The sequence below is a fragment of the Mauremys reevesii genome, linkage group 21, assembly GCF_016161935.1.
Source record: "Mauremys reevesii isolate NIE-2019 linkage group 21, ASM1616193v1, whole genome shotgun sequence".
Classification (NCBI taxonomy): Eukaryota; Metazoa; Chordata; order Testudines; family Geoemydidae; genus Mauremys; species Mauremys reevesii.
In genome coordinates this window covers 5498294-5523402 of record NC_052643.1, presented here as the reverse complement: position 1 = coordinate 5523402, position 25109 = coordinate 5498294, and the positions used below count along the sequence as shown (strand labels likewise).

The 25109-nt window shown below is 54.1% G+C and overlaps 1 protein-coding gene across 2 annotated transcripts; it reads left to right on the top strand.

Annotated features, from left to right (window-relative positions):
* The first annotated feature begins 154 nt into the window (after nt 1-154).
* On the top strand, nt 155-25109 carry ALDH4A1 (aldehyde dehydrogenase 4 family member A1). Of its 2 annotated transcripts, none has more exons than XM_039508974.1 (15): nt 155-306; nt 6284-6377; nt 6898-6990; nt 8511-8558; nt 9655-9810; nt 11339-11488; nt 11682-11756; nt 14017-14204; nt 15796-15869; nt 17593-17789; nt 18193-18240; nt 19250-19402; nt 20804-20925; nt 21720-21838; nt 22091-25109. In XM_039508974.1, the coding sequence occupies exons 1-15, from the start codon at nt 257-259 to the stop codon at nt 22201-22203; spliced, it is 1680 nt and encodes a 559-aa protein (XP_039364908.1). In that variant the 5' UTR covers nt 155-256; the 3' UTR covers nt 22204-25109. The 2 variants fall into 2 exon arrangements, with proteins under 2 accessions (XP_039364908.1, XP_039364907.1); XM_039508973.1 differs by lacking the exon at nt 155-306 and adding an exon at nt 1307-1398.

The window sequence follows — 25109 nt, the reverse complement described above, 5'->3', positions numbered from 1 at the left end:
AGGGGTTAGCGGCACAGTATGCGATCCCTGGGGAATGGGCGCGGGGGACGGGGTGGGGACAGCCCCACCCGGCGGCGGCTTGGGGGCGCTCTGCTGGATGCACTAGCCTTGGGAGGGGGGGCAGCTGGGTTCCCTCCCGGGATCTGCAGCCGGTCCCCCCCCGAGATGGTACAGCCCGGCTCAGGGGTCCCCCTGCTCAGCGTGCGCAGCGCTGGGTCCGGCCCGTCGGCTCCGAGTCCGCGCTGCCCCCGAGGCGATGCTGCTGCCCCCGCTGCGGAGAGCGCTGCTGGGCGGCCCCCGCGCTGGGTGAGTGCGGGCGGGGCGGGGCGCCCCCGCTGCTGGGATCCGGGGTCCCCGGGAGCTCCGGCCGCCCCCTTCCTCCACGTGCGGCGCGGCCCATGGTCCGCTCCCTGCCGCGGCGTGGGTGAGACCTGGCGTCGGCACCGCCTCTGGGATTTAAACCTCCCGGCAGAGCTGGAGCCAGAGCCGGGGTCTCCCTCCCTCCCCCCGCTGCCGCACACCGGCTGCTGGGGGCCTGGGTTTCACCCACCTGACCCCCCCCTCTGCCCACCCAGGAGGCGCCTGGTCGGAGCTGCCCCTGGGCCCCGCTTGCTCTGGGTAGGGGGAGTCTGTCAGCAGGTCCTGCTGCTGCCCCCAATGCTCTGCACCAGGGGCCTGACTCCCCCCCCGGCTCCTTTACAGCGGGGTGCCCAGAAGTCAAGGCGGGGGGCAGCGGGGAATCCGCTGGGAGGCTCCCCCGGACGCTTCTCTCCGTTAGATTTCCCTGCTCCCACCCACCCACCCTGCCTCGGCACGTGCTCCCCTTATCTGCCCGACACCTCCGCTATCTCAGGAGTGAAGGGTTAGGCTTATCTGCACTCCCGGAGATAGGAAAATGGCAGCAGGTGGCAGGCAGGAGTCTCCTGGGGAAGCGGATGTTGGCAGGTCTCAGCGCGTCCTTCTCCTCTTCCCTCCCCCAAGACTGACACGCCCGGTCCTCCCTGTGCCTTTCTCCCGTGCCCCGCCCAGTTCAGGGGTGACCCGTGCAGAGCTGTGTCCCCTTTCGGGGTTAAATGGCCTCTCCTGTCTCTGGCTCATGCAGCACCTGTGCCTGGAACACCCCTTCTAAACGAACTGCTTATTGGCTGCTTTGCTGACATGCGGGTGCCACCATGGGGGTGACGAATGTGGTATCACTGCAGGTCTGGTACAAGGCCAGGTTTGCCTGTGTGACTCCGGGGTTGTATTGCCACAGGTGGTGCTGTAAACATGTTCCCTCTGCAATGTATTTAACTGGCAGCTACAAGCACCAGGATTCATGATGGCAGGAGCAACTTCTTTACCTATTTCCCCCTGCCAGGCAGGATTCCAGTTAGTTTCCTGCTCTGGTACCACTGGGTATGTCTCTGCTACATGGTTAACCCAGGGTCCCGTCTGGGTTTTAGCCTTAACTCCCCTAGTGTCCACACAGGAAAACCTCAGTGCCAGGTTTGGAGGTGCTGTAAGCCTGGCCCAGCTGACTCCTCCGTGGGTGTGAGTTGGAATCCAGGCTCTGCTTTTAACTTGGGCTGGAACCCACCCGCTTTGCAGTAAGTACACAGGTTAAATCACTGGGGTGCTGGGTGTCCTCCAGGGCCTTCCCACAGTTCTCCCCAAAGGACAGACAAGGTCTCCCACAATCTACAGGGAAAGAATCCTAGAGCATCTCAGCACACAGAGCCAGGGGCTTTGCCTCCAGACAGACCCAAGCGAGTGCAGAACCGGTAAGGACACGGTAACGTGGGCAGGGCTTTGCAGTTGGGACACTCAGACCCATGCTACGCCAACCCAAGCATTCAGAGCCAGGTGCCAATCACACAGGTTAACGGTGCAGTGTAGACGCAGCCATTGTGTACTTTGGTCCCATTTGGGGGGGATGAGCAGAGTTCTGACTCTTGATGATTACAACAGAAAGAATATTGAGACTCTAGCTCGGTGGTCCCCAACCTTTTCTGGGTGGCGGGCGCCGGACGATGAGCCACCGAGGACGGTGGCTGGCGGACAAGCATCTGCCGAAATGCTGCCAAGAAGTGGCAACGTCAAGAGGCATCACTGCCGAAATGCCACTGAAAATCAGCGGCATTTCAGCGGCGATGCCTCTTGGTGACTCTGCTTTTCGGCTGCATTTTGGCAGATGTTTGTCCGCCGGCCAGTACGTGGGTGCACATAGATGCCCTGGCGGGCGCCATGGTACCCACGGGCACCGCGTTGGGGACCACTGCTCTAGCTTTATAAAATAAAAATATTTTTTAAACACCGAAAGGAATACAGACAGGGAATTGTCCACAGTCTTAACAACATGATGTGTATGATGGTGTCTTTGATTTGATTACATCAGATCTAACAAATACAAATCTCTTCAAAGTAACCCAGCCTCCCTCCTCCTCAAAAATATAGGCACGTCTGAATCCCAGTATCCAGGAGCTTTCAATATGTCATTGCTGTGGGTTTGTAACGTGCAAAGCGTTTTGGCAATTCTCATTCAAATAGTTCCAGAACTTATCCTATTGACTTCCTGAATTTCCTCCTTCATGTGTTTGAATAAAACAGTCTTAAAAAAATTATTCAGATTTTTTCTGTAGCTGAAAACATAGTATCTAAAGATCTGAATGGGAAAGTTGTCAGGAATCCAGCATGCCAAAGGTGCAGGTTTTTTGTGGTCATGTCTGTTTTCAAGAATTTCACTCCCTTTGTACAGTGAAAAAATAGGCTGGTTAGTTTTACTTGTTTGTAATTTTCAGTCTCTGTTGCTTCTCCCCAGCCTGCTGTTGCAAGGCCGGGCTACCGGGGAATGTTTTAAACCCAAGCAAAATATTACTTCCAGTGGAATTGTAACCAAACATTGAATGTTTCTCTTCCTCCAAGGTTTTGTCACATCTTCTTGAGGTTTGTCACAGCTAAATCAGTCTCTAAGTGAAGCGTTAGAAGGCAAGTGTCCAGCAGCTGAATTGTTGGTGTCTGTGCAGGGTTTTAGTGTCTAACAAACTTCTAGGGTCCTTTCTATTTCCGTTGCAGCGTTGACCTCGGAGGTAAAGGATTTGCAGCAGTAGCTTCATGTTTCACTTCGTCACATGACATGGGCTGAAGATAATGTTCTTTGCTGCTTCCAGTCTAGAAAGCCTGATATGTGACTGCCTTGATCTGAGCCAGGCTCTGCCTCGGTCAAGACTGAGCACTGCCCACTGCGAACTGTAGCATCAGAGGATCGCAGCTCTGTGTTAAAGTGGTCATGGCTACACTTGGTTTACAGGCCAAACTTTGACCATCCCTGTGCTACTTACTGCCGCTAATTCATCTTTTGTGGCCTTTGCTTTCTCCTGGCATCTCCCCAAACCCACTCCTGGGTCAACATCTTTTCTCTCTCCAGTACAAGGGCTTCTCCCCACCCCGCCCTTTGGCTTTTGGTGGGTTGTTTTCTTCTCACTGCCGCTGGGAAATATTGCTGAGGTGGAGAATTTAATGCCAGACTGGGCCTGGGAAATTGCAGCGCCCAGGGTAATCTGCAGCTACCTGTTGAAGCATGCACCGACCGTGCTGACAAAACAAACCTGCCCAGCTTCTGCCCCCTGTACTCTGAACTCTTCTAAAAGCAGGAGTTGCGGTGTAAATTGATCACTCCCATGTGGAAGATGGTGCCTTCTGCAGCAGAGAACCTCCCACCGTGCTGGGATGTTGGTTCAATAGCAACTCCGGTGGAATAAAGTCCCCTATTGAATTGTCAGCACCACTTCCTGCATCAGTCTTCCCTCCTGGGAAGTCTCCTGTCTATGGTTTAACTTTATATTTTTCTGGCAGAAACTGTTCTTGCCTCCCCGCATGCATTGTCGTCTTTTGGTTTATCTTGGGTCTTATGTGGGACTAGTTCAGCGGCATTGGAGGTGGCGTAACTCTGTTCTGGTCGGAATTACATTGGTGAAGGGTTGTGTGGGCAGTTGGTGTAACTACACTATTCCAGTTAGTCCTCCCGTTGGCATCCCATGGTGCATCGGTTTGCGCCTGGCCTGGCCTGGCCTGCCTGGTTATCTATGCGCACTCCGCTGCTCCAGGAGTATCCAGCCAGGATGTCCCACCCCTGTTCAGATACCACTGGCACATTCTCAAGAATCTGCAACTCTAGGTCATTGCAGAGGAAGAGGAAGGATGGTCTAGTGGTTAGGGCACTAGTCTGGGATTCAGGAGAGCCAGGATCAATTCCCTTTTCTGGCACAGACTTCCAGTGTGACCTTGGGCAAGTCACTTAGTCTTTCTTTGCCTCAGTTCCCCAGCTGTAAAATAAGAATGATAACATTGGCCTCTCTCACAGGGGCGTGGTGAGGATAAGCACTTTAAAGAGTGTGAGATGCTCTGATACTGTGGTACCAAGAGACCATATAAGTCCCTAGGATAGATAGGAGGACATGGATCTAGACTCCACATCAGGAGGTCCTGGACTTCCTTGCCTCAGGACGCTAAGTAGTGACTAGCCTGACCCTGTCTGGCTTATGCACCAGATCACAGCACAAGGCTGCTGGCAGTACTGATAAGGCAAAGGTGCAGTGGACAACATCACCACTTGGTGGTGCCAACAGAGCCACTCGGGCTGTACTTTACATTGGCAGAAGGGTAATTTTCCTGGGCTCTGAGAAGGCTGCACGCGTTTTATCAATAGGATGGCAATTCAGGGAGTCTCAAGGGGTCGCATTTGTCACTGTGTGAAGCAGACGCCTTCTCTGCCTCCGGGTTACGGAAATGACACCATGTTCTGATGAGAACAAACGGAAAAACCACCCCCAGGATTGTTGTGCTGCTTTGCTGGATGTTCTCGAGGGATGCTGTCTGCTTGAGATCTAAGGCAAAACTGTCCAAAGCGATGTTGGCTTCTAAGTCCCGTTGTCTTTTAATGCGATTTCGGGTTCTCGGGGCTTGAATCACTTTTGAAAATAGGACTTAGGCCTTGTTTACATTTTTTTAGATCAACCTAGTTATGTGACTCGGGACTGTGAAAATAATACCTCTTGGGTGCTGTAATTAGGTTGACCTAATTCTTCCATCAACCTAGCTACGGCCTCTCAGGGAGGTGGGTTACCTATGCCAGTGGTTCTCAGTCAGGGGTACACAGGAGTCTTCCAAGGGGTAAATCAGCCCATCTAGAGATTTACCAAGTTTTACAGCAAGCTACATAAAAAGCACTAGTGAAGTCAGTGCAAACTAAAATTTCCTACAGACGACTTGTTTATACTGCTCTGTAGACTAGACACTGAAATGTAAGTACAGTCTTTATATTCCAATCAATTTATTTTATAATTCTCTGGTTAAAAATGAGAAAGTCGGCAATTTTTCAGTAATAGTGTGGCTGGGACACTTCTGTATTTTTATGTCTGGTTTTCTCTGCAAGTCGTTTTTAAATTAGGGGAAACTTGGGGTACACAAGAGAAATCTGTCTCCTGAAAGGGGTACCGTAGTCTGGAAAGATTGAGCACCACTGAGCCATGCCAGTGGGAAAGCCCCTCCCATCGGCGTAGCTAGTGTCTACATTGGAGCACTGCAGCTGCGCCGTTGTGGCGTTTTAAGCGTAACCGAGCCCTCAGACTGGTGGATTAATGACGACGGAAAAACACCTTCCGTTACTATAGGAAGCGTCTGCAGTGCTTGTTGTGTAGACAGCCGGTGGCACCTAAGTAACTTAGGTTCTTTTGAAAATTCTGCCCTTCGTCAGTTTCAGAAAGCAAGTTTAAAAGTAGTTTCAACTCCCGACACCAGTCCTCTGGCCAAATCTTGTGGCCTTACAATCACATTGTCCCGTTCTTTCAAAATGGCTTTTCTCTCCCGTGTTGCTGCGTGAAAGACCCACACCACCCACGGGAAGCTGACTAGGCAGTGAAACTGACTACCCACAAAGTGCCCTCAAATGTACATAGTAAACAATCTGGGGCAGAAGAGAGGGAAATTATTATTTATTTGCCACGGTGCCAAGGACCCCAATGTGCTAGGAGCTGTACAATCACAGAACAACAACAACAAACTTCTCCCGACCTCTTTCAGCTCTAGGCACCCTGGTGGTTCCGTGGAGTAAACAAACGTTCAGCGGGAAATGTTATCTTTAAGCCGACTGTCTGGTGTAGTGTGTACCGCTGACGGTAAGGACTGAAACTCGGCAGCAGTGCCTCTGTGGATGCCTGTCTCACTTCACCGGCCAGGACAGCCGCGGTATAGATTGAATGAAGACGACTGTGGCTTCTCAGTGTCTCTCTCTTTCCCTTCCCAGGCTGCGATGGCAACACCGTATAGCTGTAGAGGTGACCAACGAACCCATTCTGGAGTTCAAGCAGGGCAGCCCGGAACGAGCGGCACTTCAGAAGGTACTGTCCTGAGTTGCTCATTGCAGCCAGGAAACCAGGGCTCTTCTCCCCCCAGTGCGGTGTGTGATCTTCCAGGCTCACTCTAAAGTGGCTGATTCTTTAGCTAAAGTGGCAGGACACCCTTCCCAACCCCTGTTGGTTCCCCTCTTGGGGAGTAGCCTTTCGCCCACCCCACCCTTGTTACCCCTCCCATAACCCTGCAGGTGGCCCCCATAACACGGGGATGTTCTCAGTCTGAGCAGAACTTGGTACTGGAGAAGTCCAAGGTTTCCTTTCCCTGGGACGTGAGCACAGTGCTGGTCTGGGAGGCAGGTTCTAGAGGGACTTGGAAGTGGACCTTTGGCAGGGCCGTGGGTAGGACCATCGGGTCACCAGGTTTGAGAGTGTGGTGGGGGAGGAAGGCGGATCAAAGCCACGGCTGGCTGGACACGCTTCCCATCCCTGGGGTCTGCCTTCCGTTCAGCAGAGGGGGAGCTGCCAGGCTCTCACCAGTTCCTTTTTGTTCTGACTCATCCAATAGGCGCTAAACGATCTGAAGGGCAAGACGGAGGCCATCCCGTGCGTGGTGGGGGGAGAGGAGGTGTGGACGTCGGACGTCAGGTACCAGTTGTCGGTGAGTCCCAGTGGGGAGCGCCTGCTTTCTAGATGACCCCTCCACGGCCTGGCAGAGCCCTGGGAACCTGCGAGGAACCTTTCAGACACGATGGGGAAATCCCAGTGTGGGGCAGTTTTATTCCCTTCCTGGAAGACGTTCCCCTCCCCAGGGATTACTCCAGCTCGTTGACATATTTCTCCCTCTGGGGTGTAGTTCTACCTAGTGTCCTTATTAAATGCTGCCTTGTAGCAAATCGGCCCGTTACAGAAACGAGGGCCCTTTCCCTGAGACTTACAAAAGGTCCCATCCTGCCTTAGCCGGGAGCTGGGTAATGGACGGATCTTTGGGGAAGTCCCTCATGGGATTTGCCAGGCTGGCTCAGACCCACAGCACTGAATCCTGTCTCTAACAATGGCTGGTTCCAGCTTAGGAGGAAGGTGTAGGAACCCTGCCGTAGGGAGATAGGGGGATAATGTGCCCCCTCCTTCCCCCCCCCCCTTTGTTCTCTTCCTGATCTCTGGGCTACCTCATTCCCCAGAGGAAGCCACCCTTCCTGGGACCAGAAAGCACCACCTGGGAATTGCAGTCTAAGCTGTTTCCCCAAACCATCTAGGGGCCAGTGCTGACCATCAGATTGCCAGCAGATCGAGGGAAGTGACTATTCCCCTCTTTTTGGCACTGGTGAGGCCACACCTGGAGTATTGCATCCAGGTTTGGGGCCCCCACTACAGAAGGGATGTGGACAAATCGGAGAGAGTTCAGTGGAGGCGATGAAAATGATTGGGGGCTGGGGCACATGACTTACAAGGGGAGGCTGAGGGAACTGGGGTTATTTAGTCTGCCGAAGAGGAGAGTGAGGGGGGATTTGATAGCAGCCTTCAACTACCTGAAGGGGGGTTCCAAAGAGGATGGATCTAGACTGTTCTCAGTGGTGGCAGATGACAGAATAAGGAGCAGTGGTCTCAAGTTGCAGTGGGGGAGGTCTACGTTGGATATTAGGAAAATCTATTTCACTAGGAGGGAAGCACTGGAATAGGTTCCCTAGGGAGGTGGTGGAATCTCCTTCCTTAGAGGTTTTTAAGGCCCAGCTTGACAAAGCCCTGGCTGGGATGATTTAGTTGGGTTTGGTCCTGCTTTGAGCAGGAGGTTGGACTAGATACCCCCTGAGGTCCCTTTCAACCCTGAGATTCTATGATCCTCTGTGGGTGGTGTAGGCCTGGGCTGGTGCACACGATTCGGTCCCTGTCCACACAGGCAGAACCAAAGCACGTTGCACGTGAGTGTCCCCAACGTGTGTCATTGATGCGGGACCCAGGCGTCTGGGTGAACCCAGCAGGTCGCTTTGGAGCAGGGTGGGTCCCTGGGGATGGGGCTGGATACACACTTTCCGTGCCTGGATTTGAGCCCATGTCACCCCGTGTGAATGGGGGACTGTTCTGTACACAGAGGTGTTGCGGGGGGGAGGGCAGGGGGAGGGTCTAGAGTTGCGGGGGGTGGCTCTTTACAGCATTAATCACCCCAGGCTCTCCTCCTTTCAGCCATTCAATCACTCGCACAAGGTGGCCAAGTTCTGCTACGCGGACAAGGTGAGTGCGGCCAATGGTTGTGCCCAGACCTGCCTCCCAGCGTCTGACCTGCAGGGGGCAGGCTTGAGGGCGCGTGGTCATGGGACACTGAACTGTCCTTTGCCGGTGACAGACTAAACCTAGGGAGGTTTCCCCAGAGCCTGCAGGGGAAAGTGACATTTATCCCCTCTGCTTTCATGCGGCTGAGCTCCTCACATGGGGCAGTGCTGTGGGCCTCTGGCTTGCAGGCTGTGGGTGCTTTAGACAGCATAACCTAGCATAGCGCCTCACGCTGGGTCTGCGCCCTGCACAGACCCCTCCGCCCCTCTCTCAGGGTCCTTGCTAGTGCAGCTGGGGGAGAGTGGGGCGCAGCTGCTTAGAGTGATTGTGGGAGTGAAAGCCGGTGCTACAATCCAGCTGCTGAGTCGAGTCGCTGCAGAAAGCGGGGGAGGCGACTCCGTAGCGGGTCGTCTTCCCTCCGAGCTGGCCCTGAACCAGAGCCCCAGCCGGATGCTAAATGAATTGTAAAACCTAGGCCCTCCGTCGCGACCGATCCTTGAGTGGGGCGTCCTGGCCAGATCCCAGCGTGGGTTGTTATGTAGGCAGAATGGAAATTTCCCTAGCGGTTTCAGCTGGATCATGGGAATCGTCTCCCCTTCCTGCCCTAAAATGGTTACATGGTATTGGAGAGCTGCTGCCTTCCGTGCCAGAGGTGGCTGCATTACACTAGTGGATGAAGAGACCCTGATATTTAGTCCTTCCCTTCCTCACACTGGGATTGCGCAGCTTGGGGGATGTATGTAGAGTGCTTTGAAATCCCTATCAGAACACACAGGGGGGGTATTTGTTTAGTGTTATAACCATTAGCAGGGAAAGTGGAAAATCCTCTTGAGTCTGACCTGCCTGCCTGAGCGGTTCTTGACCCCCTGGCGTTCAGAGTCCTGATGAGCCCTGGCATAATCCCAAGCTCACGCCTACGGCTTGCAGCAAAGTCTTTGGGTTATTGCTGGGACCGCATATGCAGCGGAGTTGGGTGGGGCTGTTTCCATCTGAGCCGTGAGGCTGCTGGGGGACTGAGATCCCGAGAAGCACTAATCTGTTGGGCTCTGCTCCTCAGGACTTGCTTAACAAAGCCATCAATGCCGCCATGGCCGTGCGGAAGGAGTGGGACCTGAAACCCGTCCAGGAGAGGGCGCAGATCTTCTTCAAGGCGGCCGACATGCTGAGCGGCCCGAGGCGAGCGGAAATGCTGGCCAAAACCATGATTGGGCAGGTCAGGCTGCAGCTGGAATGGTCCCCAGAGAACCGGCTGGAACAAACCATAGTGATTGAAAGGGGCAGGAAGAGCCAAGGGGAAGGGGCACGAATACGAGAAACGTCTGTGATTCAATGAGAACTCGGTGTGGCCGGAGTTCTTCCTGTGTGGCTGGAGCCGTGCGTCCGTCCGCTTCTGCGGGGGACGTTGGCCGGCTGTTTCCTAGCAGGACCCTAGAGAGCTGAGCTGCGGGGGGATCTTTCTAATGGAGCGGATGGGCGGGCGCGTCTCTCTGTCCCTTCCCACGGAGCAGGAGGTGGTTATAATGCCGGGGTAGGGAGAACAGGCTGTTGAGTGGGGTGGAAATACCCAGGAAGCGGGAGGTGAGCAGCTGATCGGGCTCTGGCTCCGCTTTCAGCCCCATGTTAGTGTCGCGTCAGCAGCAAAAGCTTCCCGGGCCAACCCGGGTGAGACAGTGGGTGAAAGTCTGGCTAGAGGGAAGGTGACATCCAGGGTTGGGCTGATCAGGAGCGGCCAGTGAGACCCACAATTAGGGGGTTAGATTCTAGCAGGAACCTGATTTCCCCCTTGGCTTTTGCTGCAAGAAGGGGCTGTATGAATCCTGCAGGGCATTTGGCAGGGCTCTGTCCTGGTGCATCCGCTTCGGAGCGTGGATGGGGGCTTCGAACAAAGGAGCCCCCCCCCCCCCTCCAAAGACAAGTTTACCCTCCCCACGAAAACCCTACGGGAGAAGAGAGGCCTTGTTCTGTTCTCTAAATCGCGACGGATTCCTGTTGTTGACCCAGCGAGGGAAGCAGACCTCAGAGCCGAAGGCCCTTCGCTGAGCGCCCCCAGCCCTTTAAATCTGCTAGCTTGAGTGCTTCAGTTGGTCCCAGTCACCTCAGTGGCATGTGGGGCCGGGATAGCATGGGGCCCAGGCGGCATACCGGGCTCATAGAGCAGACGGCACTGTGAGAGGCTAGGAGGGGCTGTGCATGGAGGGAAAGAGAATTAACTCATGTATGATGCCTGGCCTGGCATTGCTGAAATGGACCGAGGGATCAGCAAGGGGCCATTGGAGAAGAGATTCGTGGCAAGGAGAGGAAAAAAGGGGATTTCCTGGGCGCTGATGCAGCCAATGCCCTCTTAGCGATTACAGTGAGAGGGTCTGGGCTGTGTTCATTGCACAGGCCGCTGTGTGAAACAGACGTCATTCTGTGCAGGGCTGGCGACTTACTGGTGAGGGACACCTGGGTTTGATTCCCAGCCCTGATCTGTCGCCCTGGGCTGGGGGGTGGGAGGCAGGTCAGGGCTCTGCCAGGGAGAGGGAAGGGAAAGATACTAACAAACCCAGTCTGAATCTGGGAGTCTGGCTTTCCTGCTGGTCGTCACCCACCCAGTGAGAGCAAGGGGCAGAGGCGGCCTGGGGCAATGTGGCTTGAAAGAAGCCAAGCCCCTGTGTCCGTCAGCCCCTAGGGAGAAAGCCGGGTGGGAGTGTGTTTCAGGGCTGCCTGAGTGCCACTGATCTCTCCTGTTCCCCTTTCAGGGCAAAACCGTCATGCAGGCGGAAATCGACGCAGCCGCGGAGCTGATCGATTTCTTCCGATTCAATGCCAAGTATGCGCTGGAGCTGGAGAACTCTCAGCCCATCAGCGTCCCCATCAGCACCAACAGCATGGTCTACCGGGGGCTGGAGGTGAGGGGAAGGGTGGGGTGGCTCAGACGCATGCATCCAAGGTGTGGGGGGAGCGTGAGAAATCCCGGCTCAGACCAGATGCTCTCCCTGTGCGTCGCGAGCTGCGGTGGGAAGTTTTTCCACGCTCCTGCGGCCTCCCTTGGGGTGTGCACGTTACACTGTGTAAATTCTCCCTTTCCCCTCCCGCACGCAGGGCTTTGTGGCAGCTGTTTCGCCGTTTAACTTCACTGCGATTGGTGGGAACCTGGCAGGGGCTCCGGCTTTGATGGTGAGTGTGGAGGAGGGTGCGTGGGTTTTCTTTACGCAACGCTGGGATTAAATGGCTCTTTGCCCAATGAATCGGCCCTGTGTGCTACCCCCAGGGAAAGCCGAGCAACCAACGCTCCACAATCAGGAAAGAAATTTGCTTTAATGGAACGCTGAGGCTGCAATTTCAAACACTCCAATGCTAGGAACTGCAAACATCAAGGTGCTCCTAGTAAATTGCACCCCCCCCCCCCCTATTCCAGTATCCTGTCTCTGACGTTACCAGACGCTTCATAGGAGGGGGTAGGAAACCCTGTAATGGACAACTATGGCATCAGCTGCCTGTAGGGGAAGCTTCTTCCTGACCCCCGCCAGTTAGTGATTATCTCGTGCCCTGAAGCATGAGGGTTTGTTTGCCTTTTATTCTTATTCAAGCCTCCCCATATGGATAATGGGTTACATTAAATGCCCCCCCCTCCCCCAAATCTTGCTAAGCTCTTGGCTTCAGTGACATATTGTGGCAGTGAGTTCCCCTGGCTAGCTCTGCATTGTGCAAACATGTATTTCATCTCTTTCAAATCTGTGGCCCTTGACCGTCCCTTTGTTCTTTTATTATTAGAGGAGGTAGGTCGGCGCGTCCAGCTTCCCTCGGCGTGGCTGGGGTACAGCCTCTGCCACAGCGGGCATTTATGGGGGGCAGCCTTCGTGCTGTCCCCTCGCTGAGCACTGCCCGGGGAAAGGTTGGCGTGAGTACTCTGCACCCTAATCAGCGTCTGCTGTAGAGCAGCGGTTGCATTACGAGACTGTGAAATTAACTTGTTAATGAGGCTGCTGATTTCACAGTCGGGCAGTGTTACACGGGTGCTTGCGTCAGATCAGGCAGATACGTTGGGCTTTGGGTGAGCAGATAGGATTTCTTAGCGCTGAAGTGCAGCGAGCTGATACTTGGTAGCCGCAGCTTGAGTCCTGCCTTGGGAGTGGGCACGAGGCGGGATATACCAGGGTTTTCCTAACAGCCGGATTGTGTGGGGTGGAGGAAGGGCAGAAGAGGGAGTGGGTCAGAACAATGAAACCGCTGCAGTTCTGTGATGCGGGGTTGGCCTGGAATTCCAGCCTTGCTTGGTAGTTCTGCTGTAGCCTCTTGCATATGTTTACAAAAGAAAGGGGGTGGGAGGAAGAGAGAGAAGTATTAGCGTCGAGTGTCTCTCCTGCACCGAGATCTGCCTGACGCAGGGTTGGCAGGGATCAAGGAACGCCTCCCTGATTCCTCCTGGGGCCCCTGCCCATCAGTGTAAATTAGAGCAGCTTAGGGGCTGCTCTGGTTTATGCCAGCTGCGAATTGGTGTGGCACAGATGCGCCTTGCGCTGCCACCTGTGCTTTGGGAGTGAGGGTGAAGTTTGGTGTCGGTGCCAGCTATGCCACCTGAGAGCTCCCTCGTGCTAGCTAATTCTCAGCTGGCCGGATTTCACCACTTTGTGCTGCTTGGCGTGCCCCAAAGAGAAGGAGCGATTCTGGGCCAGGATTTGAAGTGTTTCTGAATGAAACTAACTAAGCCCTAGCCTGCCCTGAACTAGCCAGTGTCTGGGTTCAGTTAACCCAGATCCCCCAGCAAACATGGCCAAAGGCCTACAGAGTCCGGCCTGTATTGGATTTCACAGTGACTGCAACGTTTTGCTGAGTGTGGTGTAGTTTCCCCACCACTCGGAGTGGAAGAAAGCAGGAAGAGGAGGGGAGGGGAGGGTTTGTGTCGAGAGGCTCCAGATGGACAAATGTTCACGGCCCCTTTTCCCCCCCCTTGCTTTCCGTCTGCTATGACTGTTGTGTCTTGGTTCACGACACCACTGTGCTGCCGTGAGCTTCCACATAGCTCGTCCCTTGCGCTGGCAGGCTCAGCTGGCGGGAGATCTGCACGGGGACGGTGCTGGAGATCAGCAGAGGGTCATGATGGGGTCTGCCGGGTTTCAGTGTGAGCGGGAAGAAGTCTCGAGGCTTCAGCTGAGTCGGGCATTAAGCTCAGCGCTGTTCGAAATGGAAACTTGAAGCTAAATGCAGGGGATGGGTATCAATCCCACGCACATCAGCGCTGCTGGACCCCCCCGCAAACACAGCTGACCCTCACTGCTCTGCCCCCATCTGCTTCGCTGGCAGACAGGGGCTTTGGTTGGATCATTGAGCTCTGGAGCCCTGGGGTCAGCAGTGAGGGGGCCCCTCATTGGCTGCTATCTAAGCCCAGGGCCTCCCTCCATGATCAATTGATTTGTTCCTCCTCCTCCTCCTCCAGGGAAACGTGGTCCTGTGGAAACCCAGCGACGCCGCCATGCTGTCCAACTTCACCATCTACAGGATCCTCCTGGAAGCTGGTCTCCCTCCAAACGTCATTCAGTTCGTCCCGGCGGACGGAGCTGTTTTTGGAGACACGGTCACAAGCTCTGAGCATTTCTGCGGGCTCAGCTTCACGGGCAGCGTGCCGTAAGCGGGCAGGGAAGCTGGCCGAGGGTCGGTGCTTCGGAGAGGTGGTTGGGTCGGGCAGGGTAGGGTCATGCTGCAGCAGCATCATCTGCTCAGGTGTGATGCAGCAAAATACCAATGTTTTGCAGGCACTGGAGGTTAGTTCAGGACTGGTTAATGCTCTGCAAGTAAGGTCAGGATTGGGACAATCCAATAGAAAGGACAAAGATCAGCTGTAAGAGGGTCCCATTGTCATCTCCCTACTCCCCATTTTCTCCGACGGTGTAAGCACAAAGTACGCTTGACACATTATGGCAGCTGTGGAATGATGTTAATTTCCAGGGCATAATGAAACCTACGTGGACATTACCAAGGTCCCCGCTTCTCTAGACTCCGAAGACTGTAAATACTTTGCTGTGGGGACTTCCTGCAGGGCTGCTGGTGGACAAATCCAGACTCCCATTTACACTGTGACCAAGGGACAGGGCCCCAGTTAAAAGTGGTGTAGATGGGACCTAACCTAGTCCATGCAGCAAACTTAAAACTCTGGAGTAGCCACCGTTCTTTCCCTACAGGGACTGTGTCTACAGGCTGGAATAGGGAGCCGGGAGTTCAGATTCCTGGGTCCTGATCTTATTCTGTGTCAGGGACTCCTGACAAGTTTCTCAACTGAGGCACAGAGAGAGGTTAACTCTCATCTGTAAATTGGGGGTGATATTTACTTGTCCCGCAGAGCTTCCGTTAATTGCTCGCAAAGCCTTTAGAGAGCTCCTTGGGAGAGTGATGCTGTAGGAAAGGGATGTGTTGTTTGTTTCACATTCGCCCTGCTGACAGGCGTTAAAGGGATGTGAATTAGCCTGGTGAAGGACTCCACGGCCAGAAAAAGGGCATTTCAAGCAGGTGCTCCCTTTGTCCATGTAGATTTGCAAACTCCCACTCGGCTCCCAGCACTTCAGGGTGAGTTATTCCCGCGAAGGGCTCTGCTAGCCCTGCCCGAAGCGCCGCTCCCAAAGATGACAGACTATTAAAATCCGGGGGCCCCGCTAACCAGCCGAATGACATGGTCTGATGAGCATTGGGCTTTAAAGGTGGGAAGCTCATAAATTAGTATTAGCGGCTCTCTCTCCTGGTGGGAGCGTATTAGCATTTTTATTGTTTTGCAGCTCAGGGGTTTGTCACAGTCAGAACCAAAAAAGAAGGAGGGAAAGAAAAGAACTGGAAGCTCCTGCTAGACTCTCTTTCTCCTTTATTTTCTTCTGTGCCACTTTTCTCTCCCCTCTTTCACTCTCTCTCCATCTCTGCCATCTCCTTGGTGTCTAGGCCCTGGTTCTCAGGTCGTCTCCCCTGCTCTCTCAAGGTCTGAGCCAAAGCCTGTTGAAGTCAATGGGAGTTGTTTCCATTGGGTTCGGTGGGCGTTGGATCAGGCCTCTTGGCTGGAATGGGGAGGTGAAGTTTCTTCAGCTCGTGGATCTGGGTCTTTAGGACAATCTCAAATCTTCCTGGGGCCAGAGAGCTGGAGCCTGGCTCCACAGCTCTAGAGATGCTCGCTCCAGTGTGCGCTGAGTTACCGCGGTGTGGTGCCAGGGTCTCACTCTCCTCCTCTGCCTTTCAGAACCTTCAAGCACCTTTGGAAGCAGGTGTCGGAGAACCTGGATCGGTACCGCACCTTCCCGCGCCTGGCAGGAGGTAATGCCCAGAGCTGAGCCATGTGGGCCCTGCCAGCTGCAGGGGAACTCCTCAGCAGGAACTGAGCCGCTACCAGGCAGCAAACTAGCCGGGCGTGTGTGGCCAGCTTGCTGTTCACTTCCATGGCTGTGTTGTATTTCAGGTGGTCTCCTCCCAAACACGTGCATTTGAAATGAAACAGGTGTCTGGAGAGAGAGCCGGGGAGGTGTGGGCTCCAGCAGGTGCAACAGGGAATTGTGGGTTAGGACTCCTGGGTTCTTTTCCCAGCTCTTGGAGGGAGTGTGGTTTACTGTTCAGAGCAGAGGCCTGAAAGCCAGGACTCCTGGGTTCTAGTCTCGGGGCACTTCATTTAACTGCTCTGTGCTGTGCTGAGCTTTAAGATGGGGCCAGTCGCCCTTCAGTGCTCAGAGTTTAGGGGAGGGCAGAGGGTGGTGATGTGGACACCACAGGGGCCTGCACTCAGGTCCCAGGCACTGCAGGGCAGAGTCCTTGTGTGCCCAGCGATGTGGAGCGGTACAGGTCTGTCTCCTACATGCAGCCTGAAGAGCCAAAGCTGACTCAGTGGGGACCCCATGGATGCTTTCCTTCCCCTGCTCAGGTTAGCTACGGCCTAGCTGACACCCAGTATTCCCCCGGCCATCCTATTCCAGAGCGCGTCCTTGTCGGAGCGTGCTCTGCCCCGGCTGAGCTGAACAGGCCGAGGTATTTAGGGAACCTGGTGCCATTGTGAGATCAGCTTGGGGAGGCCTCTTGCAGTGAATCTCCCGGGAAGAGCAGCTGGCCCCAGCGAGCCTGGTGCAGAAATGGCTGGGGCTGCTCTGACAGGGTGTGGTACCCGACTTTCCGCAGGAGGAGTTGGGTAAAGAGCAGAGGACGGGTGGTTGTGGGGCTGTTAGGGGCACCTGGGGCAGGGTGCCGACGGCTGGTTGGTGCTGCTGCAGCTATTGAGGTGGGTGGTTTGTAAGGCTCTTGCTCCATGCTGGGCACGCTCCTTTCTCTGCTCACTCATAGGAGCCTGCAGCAGATGCTGTACTCCCATATAAACCCATTGCTCACCTCCTGCTTATGGGACGATGGTCCCTTTGCTTTGTACCTAGTGAGGGAGAAAGGGAAGTAGGGTGACCAGATGTCCCGATTTTATAGGTCTCTTTCGTATATAGGCTCTTATTACCCCCCACTCCTGTCCCGATTTTTCACATTTGCTGTCTGGTCACCCTAAAGGGAAGAGACGGGGTGAACCCAAAGGGTTGCAAGGCTGGAGGGAAAGCCAGGACTAAGGGAACAAGGTTCAAACTCCAGTTTTGTCACTGATCTGCGGGGTGACCTAGTGTGAGTCACTGCCTCGGTTTCCCCAGCTGCAAAATGGGTTTGATAATTCTGACCCTCCTCACAGGGCCGCTGGGAGACACTTGGCTGGAGCTGCTGGAGCAGAGCTAGGCAGGTGGTTCCCATGTTGGTGGTATTTATCCCTCAGATGTGTCTTCGCTTAGAGCCAGCCCTGCATCCCAACGAGCATGGGGCAGGGTAATTCAGACAGGTGAGCTGGGTAGGCAGACGGCTGGCCTGGCTGATGAGGGTGCAGTGTCTCCTGCCCGCAGCTCGAGTGTTAAGCAGGGCTGTGCACGAAGCCAGCTGGAGCTGGGCGTAAGTCGCCCTGTCTGGAAGGGACGAGGCAGTAATGGCTCTTCCCGCCCGGCATGGGTCGGTCTCTGTGTCTCCTCAGAGTGCGGCGGGAAGAACTTCCACTTCGTGCACAGCTCAGCCGACGTGCCCAGCGTGGTGAACGGGACCCTGCGCTCGGCCTTCGAGTACAGTGGCCAGAAATGCTCGGCCTGCTCCCGCCTCTACGCCCCCGACTCGCTGTGGCCCCAGATCAAAGCGAAACTGTTGGAGGAGCACGGGAAGATCAAAGTGGGAGACGTGAGTGGAGCTGCTGGGCTTTGCGGCTCAGCGGGTGGCTGATGGGATTAGAGGCTGCAGTAGCCGGCTGCTAATTCCTATTGAACCGAGCTTTTTATCCACTGGTTCTTCCCCCCTCATCTTTTTAGTGATTAGAAATTAACTTGTAGCCAGCACTGCGGAGGAACGATTGTAAGGAACCGTTAACGCCACAGCGTAATTGAAAAAGGCCGGCTGCTCCCTCTTAGGGGTGTGGGGATGTGTGATATTAAAGAAGGGACAAGTGTCACTCGGGGGATTTAGATTCTCTTTCTTCCTCCTCCTGCCTTCCGAGCTACCTGCCTGGCGCTCAGAGGCAGTTGATGGCCTGTGGAGCGAAGAGGCCTGCTCACTCTTTCACCAGCTCTCCTTCTTCCTTCTGCAGCCTGCCCAGGATTTCGCGACCTTTTTCTCAGCTGTGATCGATGACAAGGTAAGACCAGTCCCCTGCCCCAGTCCCCTTGCGGGCTTGACCGCTTGAGTCCCTCCGGAGGGTGGGCCCTGGCTGCTATGGGGTGGCTCTGGCATGCGGGTGGGCCTTCTGGCCTATGTGCCATTGCTCCCCGTTGCCCCTTTGGCTTGCCGAACGCTGATCTCCTAAGCCAGCTTTCTTGCTGCTCCCCTAGAAGCCTCGCGTGGTTTCCCCAAGCCAGCCAAACCCTCCTGGGTATTGATTATCCCTTCTCCCTCGCCCTGGGCCGCGTCAGGGGCTGCACTGCCTCCCCTTCCATCATTCCAGACGGAGCTGAGCTGGCAAGTGCTCTCCTAAGTGTGTGTTCCTAGCTTGCGGGCAGGCGGCTGGCAATACAGGTGGCTTTTTGGCTGCAAATCCCTCATCCACTTCCATTGCAGAGAAGGGGCCTCTGCGGCACAGGGCCTGCCCTCGTTGTAAAGGCTTTGTGCAGCCCCTTGCCGTGCCTGTCTCCCTACTCTCTCCTTGCCCCATGGCGTGGCCAGACCACTAGCCAAATGAGACTGCAGCGGCTCATCTTCAATACAGAGGTGTGGCTGGCTATGCTACAAGTCCCGGCATGCAACGCTCCACTTTGCTAGTAGTCCTTGGGTCTGTGTCTTCCGGGGCCAGCTGCAATATGCAAAGTGTACCCGGCTTTGGGTTTCTAGCCAAGTCTGGACACCCCCTGCCTTACTGCACGTGCACCTGTCTGAGACTGCCGTCCCCAGTGGCCGTCCTTAGGGACAGTCGTATGATCTCGCCCAGAAGGGGCCTAAGATTCTAAGTGCGGGGATGCTCGTGGGGCATCTTCCCAGAAGCAAACCCCGGGGCATGCAGCGAGATGCGGACCCAGCGCTGCCTTCTAGGCAGCACTCCAGCAAGTGGCTTCATGCGCTGTAATGGCGCGGCTGCCGCTGCTGGATCCATGGCTAGTGTCGCCGACGGGCAGTGCCCCCTTTCAGACTCCTCCTCACACTGTGGTTTTCAGTCTTTTGCACGTATTAAGAAGTGGATCCAACACGCCAAGACGTCGCCCAACCTCAGCATCCTGGCGGGGGGGACATGCGACGACACCGTTGGGTATTTTGTCGAGCCGTGTATCGTGGAGAGCAAAGACCCAAAGGACCCCATCATGGAAGAGGTGAGTATCCCTTTTCTCTCCTGCGGGGGTCGAGGCTGAATTGACAGCGAGATGAGCAGGAGGAGTAGCCATTGCGGAAGCACAGATCGTTGAGAGAGAGAAATCTGGCCATCTAAGCCAGAGATTCCCATCCTCTAGGATTGATCCCTTAGGACTTCCTTCCCTTAATGAGTAACCCGCACTGCTCCTTGGTGTGTGTGTTGCTGCCTCCTGCCTAGACTTGTAGCCCTCCCATGGGCCTTGAGGTGCTCACAAGACTGGGCCTCAGAGCAGCGCAAGCTCCATGATGAGCGTGCAGTTAAATAGGAGGCCACCGGCGCAGCACGGTAACTGGTGCAGGATTGTTCCCCACGCTGTCTTTCCCAGTGCCGTAGCTGCTCGAGTGACGGGGCATCCACAGGTTCCGGGAGGGGCCGGTTGTACGTGCTAGGAAGCCCTTCCTGAGAGCTAGCTGAGTGTCATTCCACCACTCCTCTTGGCTCACCCTAGCGATGGCCGGAAACCACAGCAAACAAAGACGAGGGCTGTGTCTGTGAAAGGCCAGCTGGGCGGGTTCCTCTAAAGCGCCTAAAACTAGAGCCCAATGAACTGAAGGAGAAGCAGCAGCCTCATTCCAAGCCCGTTCTATGGGCCCGGGGTTAGGGCTGGCTGCTGCCGGGCCTAGCATTCCTCTCCCACCCGCTGCCACTCGCTAATGAAGCTCGGAAGCAGGGGCTTACCGGAGGGCCTTTTGGGGTATGTCTACACTGCGAGGAGAGACCAGCGCCAGATGACTCACAGGGTCCCTAGAGTCCTGGCTCCAGCCCAAGCCCAGACGTCTACATAGCAATGAAAGGGCCCCGCAGCCGGAGCCCTGCAAGCCTGAGTTGGCTGGCACAGGCCAGCCGCGGGTGTCTAATTGCTGTGTAGACATAGCCCTTGACAGCCAGCACTGCAGTGTAGGTGCAGCTGTTTCTTTTCTCCGTCCTCCGGCCTGAAGGGGACGGAAGTGTGTAGGGGAATGGCTCTAACGAACATTCATCCATCCAGGTCGGGAAGGACGGGGCGTTGTGTGGGTGGGAGGCTGGCCCATGTACAGGCCCCTAAACACCTTAGATAACAGTGAAGGCACACGGCTGTCCTTGGCAGGACCGGGAGGGAACTGCCTGCCAAGCAAGTGCTACACTTGAGCAGCCATGGAGCCTCATGGGCTGGGAGATGGTGCTCTGCCTTCCCCCCGGCGTCCTTCCCTGCAGGAGTTGATTGTGCTCCTCCTGCTTTCACAGTGCCCGTCATGTCTCCCGTTTCACACCGGCGCTTTGTTCAAGCAGCAGGCGCTGCCATCAGTAACAAGCAGCCATTGTGGGCCGCGCTCGCCGGCTCGGCTGCTCCTGCCCTGACAGCCTTTGTTTTGCTATGCAGGAAATTTTTGGCCCAGTCCTGACTGTGTACGTCTATCCAGAAAAGCAGTACAAGGAAATCCTACAGCTCATAGACACCACGTCCCCCTATGGCCTCACGGGGGCAGTGTTCGCCCAGGATAAGTAAGTGCCGGAATTCTCACCGCACACGCTCTAGCCGTGCGCGCTAGTAGCTCGCTCTCCGCTCTCGTTCTTTCCAGGGTGCACTAGGGGGCGAATAATTTTAACCCTTCGGTTTCTGTCATGCAGAACCAGCACGTGTATTAGCTCCATTTTCATCACTGTCTTCTGCTGGAAGGAAGTCCTGGGCCAATGGCCCCTTACCCCTTCATGGGTAGGGCTTTGCACAGCATGGGCCAAGTAGTGATTTAGGGCAGGGAGGCTCCTCAGCTGAGCCCCTTTTCCCTAGAGGCTCTGAAGGGTAGTTCAGGGGGATTGTTGCTGTTTGAGCCTTCAGGGGTTTTCCCTCAAGACAACACTCCTGTGTCCTACCAGCCCCAGCTGGCTCGTTAGGGCTGCCCCATGGCCATCAGAGCTGGTGAACTTTAAGTGGTGCAACTCTCTGGGACTGAGTGGTACCGGGGATGGGTTTGGAGCAATGACATTTCACAGCTGGGGTTGAGTCCAGCCTAGGGCAGCAGTAGTTAAGAGTTGACCAGCTTTGTTGTCCGCTGCAGCGCAGAGGCCAGGGATTGACCGGGCTCTGCAGGGTACCCTAGGAATGCTGAACCTTCTAGGCCAGAGCAATATTGGCAGGGTGGGTTGCTTTGCCGGGGGTAGATGTTGGGCTGGGACCTCCGGCCAGCACTACGTTCTCTTGCACACGGTATGAGGTCAGGAGGCCCACAGCAGATTGAAAGGATGTTTCCCTGAGCGTGGCCTCCTCCGCTGTGTCACTGCTCCCCCATCTCTCCTAGGAACGTCATCCAGGAAGCGAGGACGCTTCTGAGGAATGCAGCTGGCAACTTCTACATTAACGATAAGTCGACTGGTGCAATTGTGGCCCAGCAGCCATTTGGGGGTGCCCGTATCTCAGGTGAGAGAGCCCTGTGCTGGGGCAGATGTTCACGTGAGAGGGGAATAGCTGTCAGTGGGGTGTGAATGTTCCTCTCTGGGAACTAGAGCCAGGCGGTGGGAGTGAGCAGGCCTAGGCTCTGTGCCGCCATCGCCTCAGTTGTGGGATGGGGATCTCTCTATGGAACCTCCTGCAGGGCAAAGACTGGAGTCTGCTCCCTACTGGGGAATGACCCCGTCACCCTGTAAAGAGCCTTTCCTGGCTTTCCTACAGGAACCAACGACAAACCAGGCAGTCCCTACTACCTCCTGCGCTGGACGTCTCCCCAGGCCATCAAGGAGACCCACGTGCCCCTCGCAGACTGGCAGTACGCGTACATGCAGTGATCGCGGCCCAGCGCCTTCCATGCTGGGAGAACGCCCTCTAACTACTGACTCCCAACGCAGAGCGGAGTTGCCAATCTCATTGCCAAGCTACGGCTCTAACAGTATTTAAAGCATTTTGTTTTTTCAAACAAGATTTAACAGACTGTTACCCAGCAACAAGAGCAGCCCTTGTGATTTCTCAAGCCTGATGTAGAGGATTAGTCTAAAGCAGGGTTCTTCTGTAGGCTGCAGTTTGTTCACAGTCCTCTAGCAGGAGGAGGCTGCTCATCAAGGTACCTTAGAACAACTAGACTAGAACAGGAATGCAGCAGCAAGAACCAGAGGCCTGCGAAACAGTAGAGGAGAAACGTTCTGGCAAGAATTAGATAACGGGGATTCCTGCTGATCTGTGCTAAACAAATCTATGAAGCTTGCCCTCCCACTCCACATCCCATAGAATCATAGAGGAACATGCCCGTGGAGATGTTCTTGTCCATTTCTCCCCATACATTGGTCTATGCATGATTGTGGTTTTCCATCTAGATCTCAGGGACAGAGCGTCTCCTGCTGCAGGTATGAAGCCAGTGCCCAGTCTGCCATTGGAGAGGGAACAAATCATGGTCTTTAAAGGGCTTGGCCATACAAACACTTATTTCTCCGCAAGCTGTGGTGTAAATCTACCCTGCACAAGCCTGCTGGGCACTAAGTGTCTGTGTGGACCTTGCTGCTGCCTGCTAAAAATTCCCTACTGTGCTTTAATCTACTCCAAGTGGGGGTAGATCTAAGCTCTGCAGGAAACTTTTAGTGCATGGTAGGTTTACATCCCAGCTTGCCATAAGCTAAGTGCTTGTGTGGACAAGCCGTGTGTTTTATCATCAAACACTAGGTGATAGAACGCCTCACATTAAAACACTTCTGCTGTAAAACCTTTGCAGAGTTTAGAGGGAAGAGGCATTTAGGGAAAGTTAATGCATGAAAACAGCAACTGAGTTGAGACAGGGAAGAGCCCTTGTCTTCCAACTCTGTCCATCCTTTTTTAAAAGCAGCCTGTAACACCCATGTCCCTCTCTGCCAGAATTGGGACCAGTTTTGCTTTCTCCCCCGACCTGAGCTTCCTGAAATCATTAAAGCAAGAGCTATGTGACTTGTACTGGAGCAGATAATGGCATTAACAGGATGGGCTTGCCTCTGTTCCTTTCAGAGCTGTATTATTTTCCAAACACTTGTTTTTAGTTTAATGAATGGGCCAGGTTGCAAATCATGCTTGTTAGTTAAGAAGTCCTCTTCCGGGGAGTGGGGGGGAAATGTATGTGAACTCTGGCTTGAATCGATCCAGAGAGCTACACCCCTGTACTGTAGCTGCGCACTTTCCCAGAGTTCCTTGCTGTTAAGATCAGAGGCTTTAGTTTGGCTTAGGCGCTGGTTTGAACAGTAGTGACGGTAGCTCTGTTTTGCATGTAGCACTCAGGGGATGCTGGTATTGTGCCTACCTCCTGGCTATTTTGCTCTTAAACCTTTTGATTTAAAAAGTGATTCAGTGCTAGGCACGTGTTTCACATTAGTACGGTCACTAGCTGTGCTAAGCCAAGCCAACGGCAAGGGTTAGCCATACAAATACTATTTTGCAACTGCGTCAGGAATAGGTGCATTAAGACGTTTTAGGTCTGCGATTCACTAGCAGCTATCCAGTTGGGCAGGCTACCCCCCGGTGAGGTTACCTGAATGGATCCAGAGAGCATCTCCTTTTCCCTGGCGTGGGTCTCATGTTACTAACAAGTGCGTGGCAGCAGGAATCTTATCGACTGCTCAGAGGGAAAGCGATCTGAGCACAATGTTGAGAGTCCATTTTGCCTCTGTTGGCCTTAGCCGCTTGCCATGTGTACAGTGAACACCCCTGACTGTATGTTCCTGTACAGCATGGGTGACACATACCCACCTGTTCTGAGGCGCAAAACTGCTCTAAATTGCAAATGCTACTGCAGTCTTATGAGTAGGTTCTTACGACGTGTCCACCGAGCTCTCGTATCCAACTTTCCACGTCCTGATTGGATTGGACCGTCCAAGTTAGAATGTTCCTTCAATAGCGAGCTGTTACGGGTGACAGTCCACAGCCAGAATTGTGAAACTGTAGATGACTGACAGTATGGACGTTACTTGTCTGAGGTGCACAGTCAGTTAAATGTTAACCTCTACTGTGCCTTGGCTAGTACTTAGCTTTCAGGTCAATAACTGCTCACTGCCACTGAAGTCAATATCCACTTATTGCAAAGATCAAATGCTGAATCATGAGATGGAAAAGCTGTTGCTGTAACTTAGTTACACAGACTTGAATGCATTTTAAAAGGTAACTCTTGAAGTAAAGGTTTGTTAATGACTGATTCTACTAGCACTTTTTGGTTCTAACTGTGTATGCTTGAAGGAGTCCACTGTGTTAGATTAAGTATTTGATTCAAAGAAACACATTTCAGATACTCATTTACCCTTTTATCACTATGTAACATGCTACAAAAGTAATATTAGACAAGATTAATGTGTACCAGTATGCACAGTAGCAACAAGGTTTTGCATATTAAAATAAATCAGTAATTTATCCAGTAAATACAAACATTCATGTGATTGATAGCTGAAGCTACTCTATTCTCACCGGCAACGTTATGCAAACTTCCCTCACAAACCTATATAAAATAAAGTCTCTTCCCCTGATTCTGCATTCAGTGCTTGTCTATACAGTACGGCCTACAGAGGTGTGAACTGTAGCACACGCTAAAGTTTAGTGCTGTAATTACCCCACATAGATCTTGCTAGCATAAACTAAGCGATACCCAGTTTGCGTTAGTGTAGGGCTGTTTTAAATGAGACTACACTGCTATGAACTAGGTACCTTTTAGTTCGTGCTAGCAGGGTCTGCTTACAGCACAAAACTTCAG